The sequence below is a fragment of the Giraffa tippelskirchi genome, chromosome 6 (assembly GCF_054371585.1).
Source record: "Giraffa tippelskirchi isolate mGirTip1 chromosome 6, T2T-mGirTip1v1.2.pri, whole genome shotgun sequence".
NCBI lineage: Eukaryota > Metazoa > Chordata > Mammalia > Artiodactyla > Giraffidae > Giraffa > Giraffa tippelskirchi.
The window spans coordinates 80,395,361-80,409,447 of NC_137280.1; the positions used below are offsets into that span (position 1 = coordinate 80,395,361).

General features: G+C 42.4%; 1 protein-coding gene and 1 long non-coding RNA gene across 11 annotated transcripts in view; one reads left to right on the forward strand and one right to left on the reverse strand.

Moving 5' to 3' along the window:
* The window catches only part of CANX (calnexin), an 81,135-nt gene that overhangs the window by 62,477 nt on the left and 4,571 nt on the right, over positions 1-14,087 (reverse strand). For 8 of the 10 annotated variants that reach the window (XR_014055946.1, XR_014055947.1, XM_081497675.1 and 5 more), the window contains one exon: positions 3,458-3,537. Coding sequence is in view for 4 of the 10 variants with exons in the window: in XM_081497654.1 (XP_081353780.1) it covers positions 3,458-3,468 (11 nt within the window). In the remaining 6 variants the exon portion in view is untranslated. Of the gene's footprint in view, positions 1-3,457; positions 3,538-12,828; positions 12,906-14,087 lie in introns of those variants that run through there. The other 2 variants (XM_081497658.1, XM_081497682.1) reach the window with 2 other exon arrangements.
* LOC145509260 (uncharacterized) lies at positions 1,482-4,016 on the forward strand. The gene is made up of 2 exons (XR_014055961.1): positions 1,482-3,573; positions 3,861-4,016. It is a non-coding gene; the product is annotated as an uncharacterized LOC145509260 (long non-coding RNA).

Genomic DNA, 14,087 nt, shown 5'->3' on the forward strand with positions numbered 1-14,087 from the left:
TTATTTCACCTATCACAATGTCCTCAAGAGTCATCTATGTTGCAGCATGTGTAAGAATTTCCTTGCTTTTTAAGGTTGAGTAATATTCTGTTGTATAGCTGCACCACATTTTGTTTATCTATTCATCTGTCAATGGTTATGTGGGTTGCTCCCACCTTTTGGCTGTTGTGACCAATGCTGCATGACTATGGATGTGCAAATATCTCTTTGAAACTCTGCTTCTAATTCTTTAGGGTACACACCCAGTAGAATTGTTGGGTCATAAAGTAATCCTATGCTATTTTTTTTAAGGAACCGCTATTTGCCATAGTGGTTGTATCATTTTACATTCCCATCAACACTGCATAAGGGCTCCAATTTCTCCACATCTTCACCAATGCTTGTTATTTTCTGTTTTTGTTTTGTTTGATAGTTGTTATCCTAATGGGTGTGAAGTGATCTCTCACTGTAGTTTTGTATTTCTTGTAATTAGCTAACATAGTTAATATTGCAATGAAGGGCCTGCGTGTGTGCGTGCTAGGTTGCTTCAGTCGTGTCCGACTCTTTGTGACACTTTGGACTGTAGTCCGCCAGGCTCCTCTGTCCATGGGATTTCCCAGGCAAGAATACGGGAGTGGGTTGCCATTTCCTTCTCCAGGGGATCTTCCCAACCCAGGAAATGAACCCGTGTCTCTTATGTCTCCTGCGCTGGCAGGCAAGTTCTTTACCACTAGCACCACCTGGGAGGCCCAGTGAAAAGCCTAGTGCCATGAAAATTCTTGTGCACAAGTTGGTTGCTCAGTTTTGCTCATAATAACAGAAATACAAAATGAAAGTGTCCTAAGATGCATTTCTCACCTGCAAGACCAGCAAAAACCCATGTTTTTGCAACACATTTCGTTGGCAAGGCTGTGAGGAGTCTGGCACATAAATTGTTGGGGAAAATGCAAAATGGTACAACCGTCTGAGCATGAAGATTTGACATATAGTATTGATAAGATTGCACATGCCTTTACCCTTTAACCAGGCAACGCCACTTTCAAGAATCTATCCCAAGCACAAACCAACTCTCCCCTAGTATAAATGGCCCTGATATGAAGAGCTGGGTAGTAATTGTGCTTCCTTAGGGTTCTCTTGCTTCCTTCAGGTTCTTAGCTCATGTGCACCTCTTCAAACTCTCTTAACCTCACTCATTTTTATTTTAGCCCTCACTGGGAGACCATCCTAAGCAGGTTTTGCACAGGTACGACTGGACAGAAGCTCCCTTTAGACGTGCTGGAAGAAGGGGTCAGGAGCCAATGGATAAATTCCTTCTCTCCGGATTTTCCTGGTGGTCCAGTGGTTAAGAATCCACCTGCCAATGCAGGGGACACGAATTCGATCCTTGGTCTGAGAAGACTCCCCAAACCATAGAGCAACTAAGCCTGTGCATCACAACTACTGAAGCCTGGTCTCTGCAACAACAGAAACCGCCACAATGAGAAGCCCATGCACCACAGCTTGAGAGTAGTCTCTGCTCACCTGCTTCAACTAGAGAAGGCCCGAGTGTGGCAACAAAGACCAGCACAGCCAAAAATAAATAAATTATATCTCTCCTCCCTAGCAGGATGGTTTGGAGACATTTCATGATGTGCCCCAGAATGACCTAGGGGACTGAATGCAAAGACCAGTTTGGTAACCAGGGGTTACGTTGGTTGTCTCTCTACTGCTCACTCTCCTTATGGTCACCTGCTCAATCAGCAGCCCCTAGGTTCTGCTTTCAGAGGAATCCAGGCCAAGTCAGATACAGAACACATCCTCTATCAAAATGATGTGTCAGTCACTGAGTTGTATCCAACTCTTTGCGACCACATAGACTGTAGCCAGCTTGGCTCCTCTGTCCATGGGATTCTCTAGGTAAGAATACTGGAGTGGGTTGCCATTTCATTTTCCTTGTATCAAAATGATACAAGTTTATAAGTGTGTCAAACAGTATGTTTAGTGTTTAAAGAGCAGTGGTCCTTATCTTGCCCCAGCGCAATTCCACAATGGTAACCAAGAACAATGGTTTCCAACCATTTTCAATGCACTAACAAGGAAAGGACTTCCAGGGCTGAATCAAGTCCCCAGGCCCAGCCTACCTTCAGGGTTCAGGTGGGAGCATGGGGATGGGGCACCCCCTGCTGATTTCATGGAGTCTTGAGTGGTTTGTGCCTCTTGGAGGGGCAGCACGTAGCTGGGTCTGGGTAGGACTCTGGATTAGTTTGCATGTTCCTGCTCCTGAGACTTCTTTGAGCTTCTGGGCGACTCCTCTTCCTGGAGTCAGCCAGAAGCCCAAGACTTGTCCGTCACAACAGTCCTGGAGTGTAGTTTTACCTTCTTTGCTGGAGGTTGCAACTAATTTGGTGTTTCTTTGGGCCAGATGCCCTTGGTTCTCCCACTGGCTGGAATGGAGGAAGGGATATGGGTTTTGGACATGTCCTGGAGTCTAGTTACACTATGCCCACTCATTGGATCTCTGACCACGCACATGTTTGAGCCCGTTTCTTGGAGACTTGGGCTTGTTGAAAGGCCCCATTGAGACAGGGATGGTGAAGCACTCAGAAATGAGGTTTGGCCCTGAAACAGTCACTGAACCCAACTGCTTGAACTTTTATAACCCCCTTCTACTCTTTCCCAACCCTGGTCCCCTGGCTTGTGACTATCCCCCAAACATTGGCTCGTCTGCTCAAGTGGAAACCCCCAACCCACTGCCAATATCACTCCAAGTGACTTTGCCTAACCACGGGCCTCACTTTTCTTTTATGCTAGCCCAGGGACATAGGGCAGTCTTACATTTCTCACACTCATGTGACTTAGTAATATGAGTAATATGAGACTCTGAAATAACTATTTGTCAAATTCTAGGACAAAAACACTGGGGTATTATCAGTTGGCAGATTTAGCCCTGAAAGGGAAAAACCCAGGGGTGGAGTATACGAAAAGTGAAAAGCACCAGTGCTTTAGTGCAGTGTGGGTTATTATTTCCAGCTGTGCTGGGTCCTCGCTGCTGTGCAGACTATTCTCTAGCAGTGGAGAGCAGGGCTGCTCCCTAGTTGTGGTGCAACTCACACCTCTTCTCTTGTTGCCAAGCACAGGCTCTAGGTGCGAGGGCTCAGCAGTTGTGGCTCACAGGCTGTAGAGCACAGGCTTAATAGTTGAGGCACATAGGTCTGGTTGCTCCACAGCATGCAGGGGCCTCCCAGATCAGGGATGGAACCCTGTGTCTCCTGCATCGGCCGGCAGATTCTTCACCACTGCGCTAACAGGGAAGCCCCCACTGTTGGTGTTATTGACTTGCCTATGCTCTCTGGGGATGCTGCTTTGTCTCCTGACTGATTGGGACAGAATGTTGGCTGTGAAGTGAATTGTTCAAAGGCTAAATGAAACTTAGCAGAGCCACCAAAAGAGTGTTTGGCATTTCCTCTTCCATGTGTGGTTATAAATACAGACATCTTACCTAGTGGTCATACTTATCGTTCACTTAATATTTCTGGTTCTTCTCTTTCCAGGCTCATCAGATTTCATTCCTGGTGTCAGCTGGGAAAACAACAACAGAAACACAATGTAAAAACAGTGAGTTTCAGTTTTATTCAGGGACCCTTACTGAGGACTATAGCCTGGGAGACAGCCTCTCAGATAGCTCTGAGGAACTCAGAAGAGGTAGGGGAGGAACTAGTGCATATATGAATTTTATGACTGAGAAATATAGTTATGCATACATCTTGGTAAAACATTACTGCTAATCATAGAGAACAGACATCTCCAGTTAATAATTTTAGTGATTTTCTACATATATGAAGATGCAAGAATCTGGGGTCATTGAAATTCTTTTTTCTTTTCTTTTTGAAATCCTTCTTTAGATATACATCTTAACTGTCCAGGAGCCACAGATCTAAAACAGAGACTTCCTCACCGATTTTTGTCCGTCCTGAATTCTCCTTGGGGCACATGTTGGGGGGCAACTGCAGTTGTGGGTTGTTGACTTAACTGTTTTTACAAGTGGATGATGATCAAGACTCTGTGTTCTTTTATGTTTACATTGGCCTCCTGAGGAAAGGCTTGACCATGTGACCTATTTGGTTAATGAACTGTTAGTAGAAGTATACATGTCATTGCTAGACAGAAGCCTCTAAGGGCCAGAGTGGTGGTTTTGGATGGTGGAGCCTCCATCAGCCTAAGTCCTTGAAAGAAGCAAGATGGAGTAGAACCCTGTAAAACTAAGATGAATGTGTAGTATGAGCAATGAAAAATCAACTTTTCTGTGTTGAGCTACTGAGATTTGGGGTTGTTATTGCAGGATGATGTAGCACATCTTGACTAATGGACGCTAAATCCTTTCTAAAGCTCCAATACTTTGGCCACATGATGCGAAGAAGTGACTCACTGGAAAAAACCCTAATGCTTGGAAAGATTGGAGGCAGGAGAAGGGAATGACAGAGGATGAGATGGTTGGATGGCATCACTGACTCGATGGACATTTTGAGCAAACTCTGGGAGTTGATGATGGACCCCTGGCATGCTGCAGTCCATGGGGTCGCAAAGAGTTGAACACGACTGAGTGACTGAACTGAACTGAACTGAAATCCTTTCTGAGACAAAACAGTACAAACAAGCAAGCAGGCTGATTATTTCCCTTGAGACTGTGAGCCCTGAGAATCTAGAATTCATTCTTGAACAATGGATGACAGGTCAAAGTATCCTCAAATTCAAGCATATCCTGTTCTGAGCCCCATTTCTACTGAAGGGAAACCAAGCTAACCTGCTCTTTAGTGGTGACAGTCTCTCTGGATTTAGTCTTTGAGGGGATAATTCCTCAGTCTTTCCATTTTTCTTCCTTTCCTTCTTCTCATTCTGTAGCAGACACTGGGTTGCCTGTGTAATCTCTATTCTCTGCTTCTTTGCCTACAGAATTGTGACTGGGTTCCATCTTTGGAGAAGGTGCCCCTTATCCTGGTTCAGGGATAAATCCTGACTTGTCTAAGGCAATCACAGCAGAATCATCCCCCTGCCCTTGGTTGGTTGGGGCTGAGAACGCGACAAGGTTCTGACTGTGGAGACAGTGTGCGGTGGGGAGGTATTTGCCTTCGGGCTTTTTTCCCCCCCAAATAAAACAAAACAACAAAAACATAGGTTAAGAAATTGATTTTGTTATCCAAACATTCTCCCAAAGAAAAATTCAGGCTCAGATGATTTCACTGGTCAATTTTATTGAAGTAGAAATAAACAACAATCTCATACAAACACTTGCAGAAAACAGGAATGAGGAACACTAAAGAAACCTGTTCTGAGGCCAGCATTACCTATGAAGTCATTACAAAAAGAAAATTGTAGACCAATACCTGTCATGAATACAGACTTAAATATCCTTATAAAACATTAGCAAATCAAATCCAACATTCCATAAAATATAACACATTTATGACCAAGTAGGATTATCCCAGGGATGCAACGTTGTTGTAATACTTGAAAATTAGTCAATATATACTTCTCTCACTGACTGCATCCTTGTCAGCTCTGGAAATTACAGATCTATAAACTCTTATTCAAAATCCTTATGTTTCAGAATACAGAATTTTTTGGATTTTAGGAAATTCTATGACACTCCCAGCAGGCTCTGAGGTAGCATCTCCTAATCAAACAAATTAATGGTTCTGTAGCAGGATATAAGGAATAGTCTCACCAAACAAGTCACGTCAAGACTGCAAAGAGCCTCACAGTAGCTCAGGTTAAGTCCTGCTGCTTAATGAGCTGGCCTCAAATTTAACAAAGCCAAAACATCTTTCAAGTCTCCAGGAGTTTATGAATTTTGGATTGGGGATGAGTAAGGGGTTGTGGACACAAACTGCCCTTTAATTTCAGCCAATCCTGCTGCTGCTATACTTTGCATTCCTCTACTTGTTAGGTTGAACCCCTATTCATAAACTGTATGAGTAAAGTTCATAAACCCCTATTTGTAAAATATTTACATATCCTGTTTTTTTTAATTTGATCTGTTAAGAATTGTAGTATAATCACATATTAGGGCTTTTGACTTTTTCTCTTTCACATATTTTATAACTATTTTCTCATTTGCTTATATATTTTATTTTCTACTAGAAAAACTCAAAATTTATGTGCAGTCAAAAAAAACTTATATATAAGAAGAGAGAGGCTTCTTGGTTTCCAGACTTTGGGAGGACTTTCCACCCCAAAGTTATATATTCTTTTTTTTTCCCCTACTATCTTGTTTTATATTTAAATATTTATTAGAATACCAGACCATCTGACCTGTCTCTTGAGAAACCTGTATGCAGGTCAGGAAGCAACAGTTAGAACTGGACATGGGACAACAGACTGGTTCCAAATAGGAAAAGGAGTACGTCAAGGCTGTATAATGTCACCCTGCTTATTTAACTTATATGCAGAGTACATCATGAGAAATGCTGGGCTGGAAGAAACACAAGCTGGAATCAAGAATGCCGGGAGAAATAGCAATAACCTCAGATATGCAGATGACACCACCCTTATGGCAGAAAGCAAAGAAGAACTAAAGAGCCTCTTGATGAAAGTGAAAGAGGAGAGTGAAAAAGTTGGCTTAAAGCTCAACATTCAGAAAACTAAGATCATGGCATCTGGTCACATCACTTCATGGGAAATAGATGGGGAAACAGTGGAAACAGTGTCAGACTTTATTTTTTGGGCTCCAAAATCACTCCAGATGGTGACTGCAGCCATGAAATTAAAAGACGCTTACTCCTTGGAAGGAAGGTTATGGCCAACCTAGACAGCATATTTAAAAGCAGAGACATTACTTTGCCAACAAAGGTCCATCTAGTCAAGGCTATGGTTTTTCCAGTAGTCATGTATGGATGTGAGAGTTGGACCATAAAGAAAGCTGAGCGTCGAAGAATTGATGCTTTTGAACTGTGGTGTTGGAGAGGACTGTTGAGAGTCCCTTGGACTGCAAGAAGATCCAACCAGTCCATCCCAAAGGAGATCAGTCCTGGGTGTTCATTGGGGGATTGATGTTGAAGCTGAAACTCCAATACTTTGGCCACCTCATGCGAAGAGTTGACTCATTGGAAAAGACCCTAATGCTGGGAAGGATTGGGGGCAGGAGGAGAAGGGGACGACAGAGGATGAGATGGCTGGATGGCATCACCAACTCGATGGACACGGGTTTGGGTAGACTCTGGGAGTTGGTGATGGACAGGGAGGCCTGGCGTGCTGTGATTCACGGGGTCGCAAAGAGTCGGACATGACTGAGCGACTGAACTTAACTGACTTAACTGAACTGAACTTTACTACATCAGAAAAGTATTTAGGTGTTTTGTGTTATTTCAGAAAAGTTTTCTAAACCATAGCACTACTGACATTTGGAGTTAGATAACTGTTTGTTGTGGGGGCTGTCCTGTGCATTGTATGATGTTTAGCAGCATCCCTGGCATTTACTCACTACATGCCAATAGCATGTCCCAGTTGTCACAACCAAAATGTCACCAGACATTGCCAAATGTCCTTTGGGGGTAAAGTCCCCTCTAGTTGAGAACTGCTGGGTTACAGCCCAGCCTGGCTTTTACTTCTTTTCCCTGTAATCATGGCTGATAATGTCAACATCTTCTATCAGATTAATCATCTTTCCACTCAACAGTAGTGCCGTCTTAGCCACATATTAATTTCCAAAATGTATCTGTAGCTGTTTCTGAATTCTTTTTGTCCTTTTCTTGGCCAGTTCTACTCCACTACCATTCTTCTAGTCATGGTATTCTGGGATCTACTCAGGCATTTGCTCTTCCTGTTGGACTTTATTATTTTATTTACTTATTTTTGGCTGCTCTGGGCCTCTGTTCCTGTGCGGGGGCCTTTTCTTGTTTCTGGGAGCAGGACCTACGTTCCTTGCAGTATGCGGGTCTCTCACTGTGGTGGCTTCTCTTTGGTGTGGAGCATGGACTCTAGGCACATGGGTTTCAGTAGCTGCTCTAGAGCACAGGTTCCACAGTTGTGCTGCACGGGCTTGGTTACTCTGCAACATGTGGGATCCTCCCGGACCAAGGATGGAACCTGTGTCTCTTGTACTGGCAGGTGGATTCTTTACCACTGAACCACCAGGGAAGCCCTCCATTTGGACTTTGAGATCATTTACACCAGGTCTAATTGCATGGTCTAGCTAGACCCTCCAACACAATTTTAAGAAGTAGTGGGCGTACTTGTCTTGATCTGAATTTTAGTGGAAACAACTTTGATACTTGTATTTAGTTTGCTTCATACTTTTGAGTTTTGGTAAAAAGTCTTTTTTGTATTTAAGTATTTTATTTCTATTCCTATTTATGATTTTATTAGGGATAGAGATCTATCCATTAATCCTATTTATGGTTTATGGATATATGTAATCATATGATTTTTGTTTAATTTGCGAGAAAATGAGTGATTCCTGGAATAAACCTTGTATTAGTTTTCTGATACTGCTGTAACAAATTACCAGAAATTCAGTGGCTTACATCAACATATCTTTATTATATTATATTCTAAGAAGGCTGGTATTGCGTATGCCCTCCCTTAATCTTCTCTGTGTTTCTAGTCTGGCTTCCTGTCTTTCTGCTCAACCTAAACTGCTGTTGCAAAGGCACCAGAGACGTATATTTTGGGGCTTTGTTTCCTGGATCTTCTGAGTCCTTTCACTATAATTTTATGCTGTTGACCACACTGTTTCACCTGAAACCCTGTCCTTTGTTTCTGTTACCCTAATGCTTCCCAGGCTTTGCCCATATTTCTGGTGACTCCCTTTCAGCCTCTTTTGCTGTTTTCTCCCACTGATTCACTCATTCTTTCATTGACACAGACTCCCAATCTGTAATGTGTGTGATACCTGGTGATGGAATCCCTAAGAGCCACTTCTCAAAGTTAAGCTCCTTAATTCATTCCTAAGATTTTAAATATCATCTGTATCCTGTGAGGTCCACATTTTATATCCCATCTAGATTGCTTTTTTTAACTTTAAACTCATAAAATGTCAGCTAAGCTATGACATCTCCACTTGGATATCTTGGAGGCATTTCAAATTTAACATGTTCAAAATGGATCTACTGACTCGCCCCTTCTGTCTGCCTCCAGTTTTCTGCATCTTTATCTACCTCAATGTACTGACCTTCACGTGTCCTTCTCCCTCCTTTCCTTAATTCATCTCTCAGCCAACAATTACTTGTTCATGCCTATTACATACCAGGCACTCCATCTGGTGTTAGCAACAGAACCAACATTCTAGTGTGGGGAACAGGCAATAAAAAGTAATTACATAAATAAATAAGATAATCACGGAGTGCAGAAACACTATGAAGGAAATGAATAGAGGAATTTGATAGAGAAAAGCCTGAAGAAGGAGTTAATGAGGATGAGCATTTGGGGAGAGTGCTCCAGGCAAAGGAAGTATCATTTGCAAAGGCCTGTGGGTAGAAAAGAGCAGAAAGGAGGTCAGTGTAGCTGGGGTGTAGAAAAGGTGGTAGAAAAGTAATGGGGTGATGGAGAGGTACACAGCACCACATCATGCAGGACCCTGAGGACCATGGCAAAGAAATGGTCCTCTTAACTTCAAGTGCAGTGGGAGCCACTGAGGATATAAAGCAAGGGAGGTATGTGATATGATTTGCAGTTTTGAAAGATGACTCTGGATAATGGGCATGAAGCTTCTTTATGGGGTGATGAAAATGTACTAAACTTAGAATGTGATGGTTGGACAACTCTGTGAATATATTAAAAAAAAAACTGTGGACTTCCCAGGTGATCCAGTAGTTGGGAGTCTGCCTGCCAATGCAGGGAACGTGGGTTTGATCCCTGGTTTGGGAGGATTCCACATGCCTCAGTTCAACTAAGCCCATGTGCCAGAACTACTGAAGCCCACGAACCCTTGCTTTGCAACAAGAGAAGCCACCACATTGCAACTGGACAGTAACCCTTGCATGCTACAACTAGACAAAGCCTGTGGGAAGCAATGAAGACTCAGTGCAGCCAAAAAAAAAAAAAAAAAAAAGGTATGGCATGTGAATTTTATCTCAGAAAAACTATTGGCAGAGAAAAAAAAAATCTTTCTTACTGTGATGAGAGTGAGCAGACAAAGGCCAAGAGTATAGTCAGGGAGATCAGTTGTATTCATCAGATGACTGGGGGACATCAGATGCCCAAAGTGATGCCTATGGACATGAGGCAGGATGTGGATGAGGTAGGGGGAAGAAGGAGGACTCCTTACAAAATTATTCCCAGCATAGAAGTAAGACAAAGCTTGGAAGTAAATAAATTGGATTGTGTCACCGTACACCTAGAGCCTTCAGTGGTTTCCCTCTGAAGGTAGAAGGAACCCCTCCCCGCTCATCTGGCCTTGGGGTTGCCACTCTTGCTTTGGAGTCTCCCACCCTCAGAGTCTCCCCTCTGCCAAATCACCCTCTTCTAACCAGGCCTGGTCACCTGTCAAATCCCAGTTTGAGTGCCACTCTCTCAGCAACTTTCTTATCCCTCAAATTACACGAAGAGCTCCTGCTATGATGCACAGCACTTGGCACAATCTGTAGTCATGGACGGAGTTGTATATTTATTAATTTTTGCTCGTCTCCCCCTCTGGACAGGGAGTTCCTAGGGCAGGGGTATTTTCTTCTGTGATCATGCCTCTAGGGCTCATCCTAGAGCATGGCACAGGAATTATACTGGAACATTTGTCGGGTGAATAAATTCATGAATAGAATCCATATGTGAAAGCTAGTAAGCAGTGGATGAAGGAACCTTTCAAAGGGAGAATGAAATTAAAAAGACTCAAAAATGTAAGGGGCAAACCACAGAATGAGAAAATCATTCTATGCAAATGCAAATCATTATCTGACAGGGGATTAATATCCAGAATATAGAAAGAATGCTTAAAACTCAACAACAGAAAGACTAAAGAACCCAATTCAAACATGGACAAAGGACATGAATAGACTTTTCTCCAAAGGAGATATACAAATGGCCAATAAGCACATTAAAAAAATGCTCAATGTCTCTAAACATTAGGGAAGTACAAATTGAAACCACAGTGAAATACTACTTCACGCTCTTTAGGAGAGTTACTGTCAAAAAACAAAAATAAACCCAGAAAATAGCAAGTGTTGGTGAGAATAAAGAAAGACTTCCAAGCCCCATGTATTGCTGAGAGGGACATCAAATATTAAAACTAAGAATGGAATTGCTGAATCATATGGTAATTTTTTTTCATATGGTAATTTTATGTTTAACTTTTTGAAGAACTACCAAACTGTTTTCCATACAGACTGAAAGAATAGAAAGCAGAAAATCAAAAAGATAGTTGCACATCAAAGTTCAAAGCAGCACTATTTACAATAGCTAAAAGGTGGAACCAACACTTTAATGAATTAATGGATAAGCAAAATGTAGTATATATATGTATATAATATATATATACAACAGAATGTTATTCAGCTTTAAAAGGAAGAAAACTCTTGAGGACATGGATAGCCCTTGAAAACAGTGTTAAGTGAAATAAACCATACACAAAAGGACAATTACTGTATGATTCCACTTATATCAGGTATTAGGCAAATTCCTGGAGACAGATAGTAGAACAGAGGTTACCAAGGGCTGAGGAGTTAAGCATGTAAATGGTACAGAATTTCAGTGGAGAAGATGAAAAAGTTCTATAGATGGAGAGTGGAAATATTTGCACAACATTGTAAATGTACTGAAAACCTCTGAATTGTACATTTAAAATGGTAACTTTCATGTTATGTATATTTTATTAAAATAAAACATTTTAAAAGGTAAGTAATGTTGTTAGTTAGGCTCAGCTCAGTGGTAAAGAATCTGCCTGCAATGCAGGGGACTTTCAGGAGACAAGTTTGATCCCTGGACTGGGGAAGATCCCCTGGAATAGAAAATGGCAACACTCAGTATCCTTGCCTGGAGAATTCCAAGGACAGAGGAGCCTGGTGGGTTATAGTCTATGGGGTCACAAAGAGTCGGACACGACTGAGAGACTAAACAATAACAATAAAGACACTAGTCATCAGTACATTTTGAATTCATGGCTAAAGGATTCAACCACAGTGAGTGTCCTGGCTGAAGCTGTGGGAAGCTTCAATATTCAGTATTCAGTAATCAGAATATTCTCAATATTCAGGGCCAATACCTTGAAGGTTCAAAGCCAATGGCAATCACATTCTGCCCAAAGGACACATGCTGAGTGAACTGAAGAGAGGGTGTTAAGATCCCCTCTCCAGGTGGCCCCAGTAGCTGACTTTACTCCATCAGGAGCACAAGTCCCTCCCCTTGGCCAGAATGCTGGGCCTTCCTATGCAGGACTGGCTGTGGGGAATCCTTTGTTTTTCTATCGCATGTAGAAAAAGTAAATGTATCAGAATACACAGAGTGGTTTAAACGGTTTCAAAGCCCTCACCAGGTGTTGGAGGAGCTCTTATTTAAGACAACTATGATTATGCTGACAGGGTCGAGCCTTGCTGCACCGGGTTGGGGTGGGCTTGAGACTCTGTACCTAGGTTCTCACAACTGAACCACAGTCAGCAGTTGATGCTATGGTACTAGGAGGATGGGAGGAAACACATCTTAACATTCTCAATCCTTACCACTCAGAAAATGGTCAAGTTTTAAAGCTACAAGTAATGTGTTTAGTGCTGACAACTGAAAAGCAGAGAAGAGGGACTTCCCTGGAAGTCCAGTGGTTAAGAATCCCCATTCCCACTGCATGGTGCACGGGCCCAATCCCTGGTTGGGGACCTAAGAGTCTGTGCACACCTCCGTGCATGGCCAAAAAAAAAAAGAGAGAGAAAATACACAGAAGAAGAAAAAACTTACCCATGCTTCTATCACCCAAAGTCCCTGTAAACATCTGGGATTATATCTTTTCCATATATGTATAGTTTCTTTCCTACGCATGTGCATAATTATATTTCCAGGATGTTGAGCCATACTGTATTATTGCTTCATAAGTGAAGTCACTCAGTCGTGTCCAACTCTTTGCGACCCCATGGACTGTAGCCTACCAGGCTCCTCCATCCATGGGATTTTCCAGGCAAGAGTACTGGAGTGGGTTTCCATTTCCTTCTCCAGAGCATCTTCCCAACGCAGGGATCAAACCCGGGTCTCCCACATTGTAGGCAGATACTTTACCGTCTGAGCCACCAGGGAAGTCTTAATAATGCATAATAATGTTTCACTGTTTTTTTCCACTCAACAAATATTGTAAACGTCTTTCCAAAAACATACTTCTAGTCACCATTTTTAATAACTGCAAAGTATTCTATTACATAGATCAGTTTTTCTCAACTTTTTTTTCTCCCCGACGTGAAATATTAATAGCACAGGTACACTGTACCTTTAGGTTCTGTGGCCAAAAATCATTGTAATAGCTTAGTCGTATGCTGGAATCAAGATTGCCGGGAGAAATATCAATAACCTCAGATATGCAGATGACACCACACTTATGGCAGAAAGCAAAAAAGAACTAAAGAGCTTCTTGATGAAAGTGAAAGAGGAGAGTGAAAAAGTTGGCTTAAAGCTCAACATCCAGAAAACTAAGATCATGGCATCTGGTCACATCACTTCATGGGAAATAGATGGGGAAACAGTGGAAACAGTGTCAGACTTTATTTTTTTGGGCTCCAAAATCACTGCAGATGGTGATTGCAGCCATGAAATTAAAAGACACTTACTCCTTGGAAGGAAGGTTATGACCAACCTAGACAGCATATTTAAAAGCAGAGACATTACTTTGCCAACAAAGGTCCATCTAGTCCAGGCTATGGTTTTTCCAGTGGTCATGTATGGATGTGAGAGTTGGACAGTGAAGAAAGCTGAGTGCCAAAGAATTGATGCTTTTGAACTGTGGTGTTGGAGAAGACTTGAGAGTCCCTTGGACTGCAAGGAGATCCAACCAGTCCATCCTAAAGGAGATCAGTCCTGTGTGTTCATTGGAAGGACTGATGTTGAAGCTGAAACTCCAATACTTTGGCCACCTCATGCAAAGAGTTGACTCATTGGAAAAGACCCTAATGCTGGGAAGGACTGGGGGCAGGAGGAGAAGGGGACGACAGAGGATGAGATGGCTGGATGGC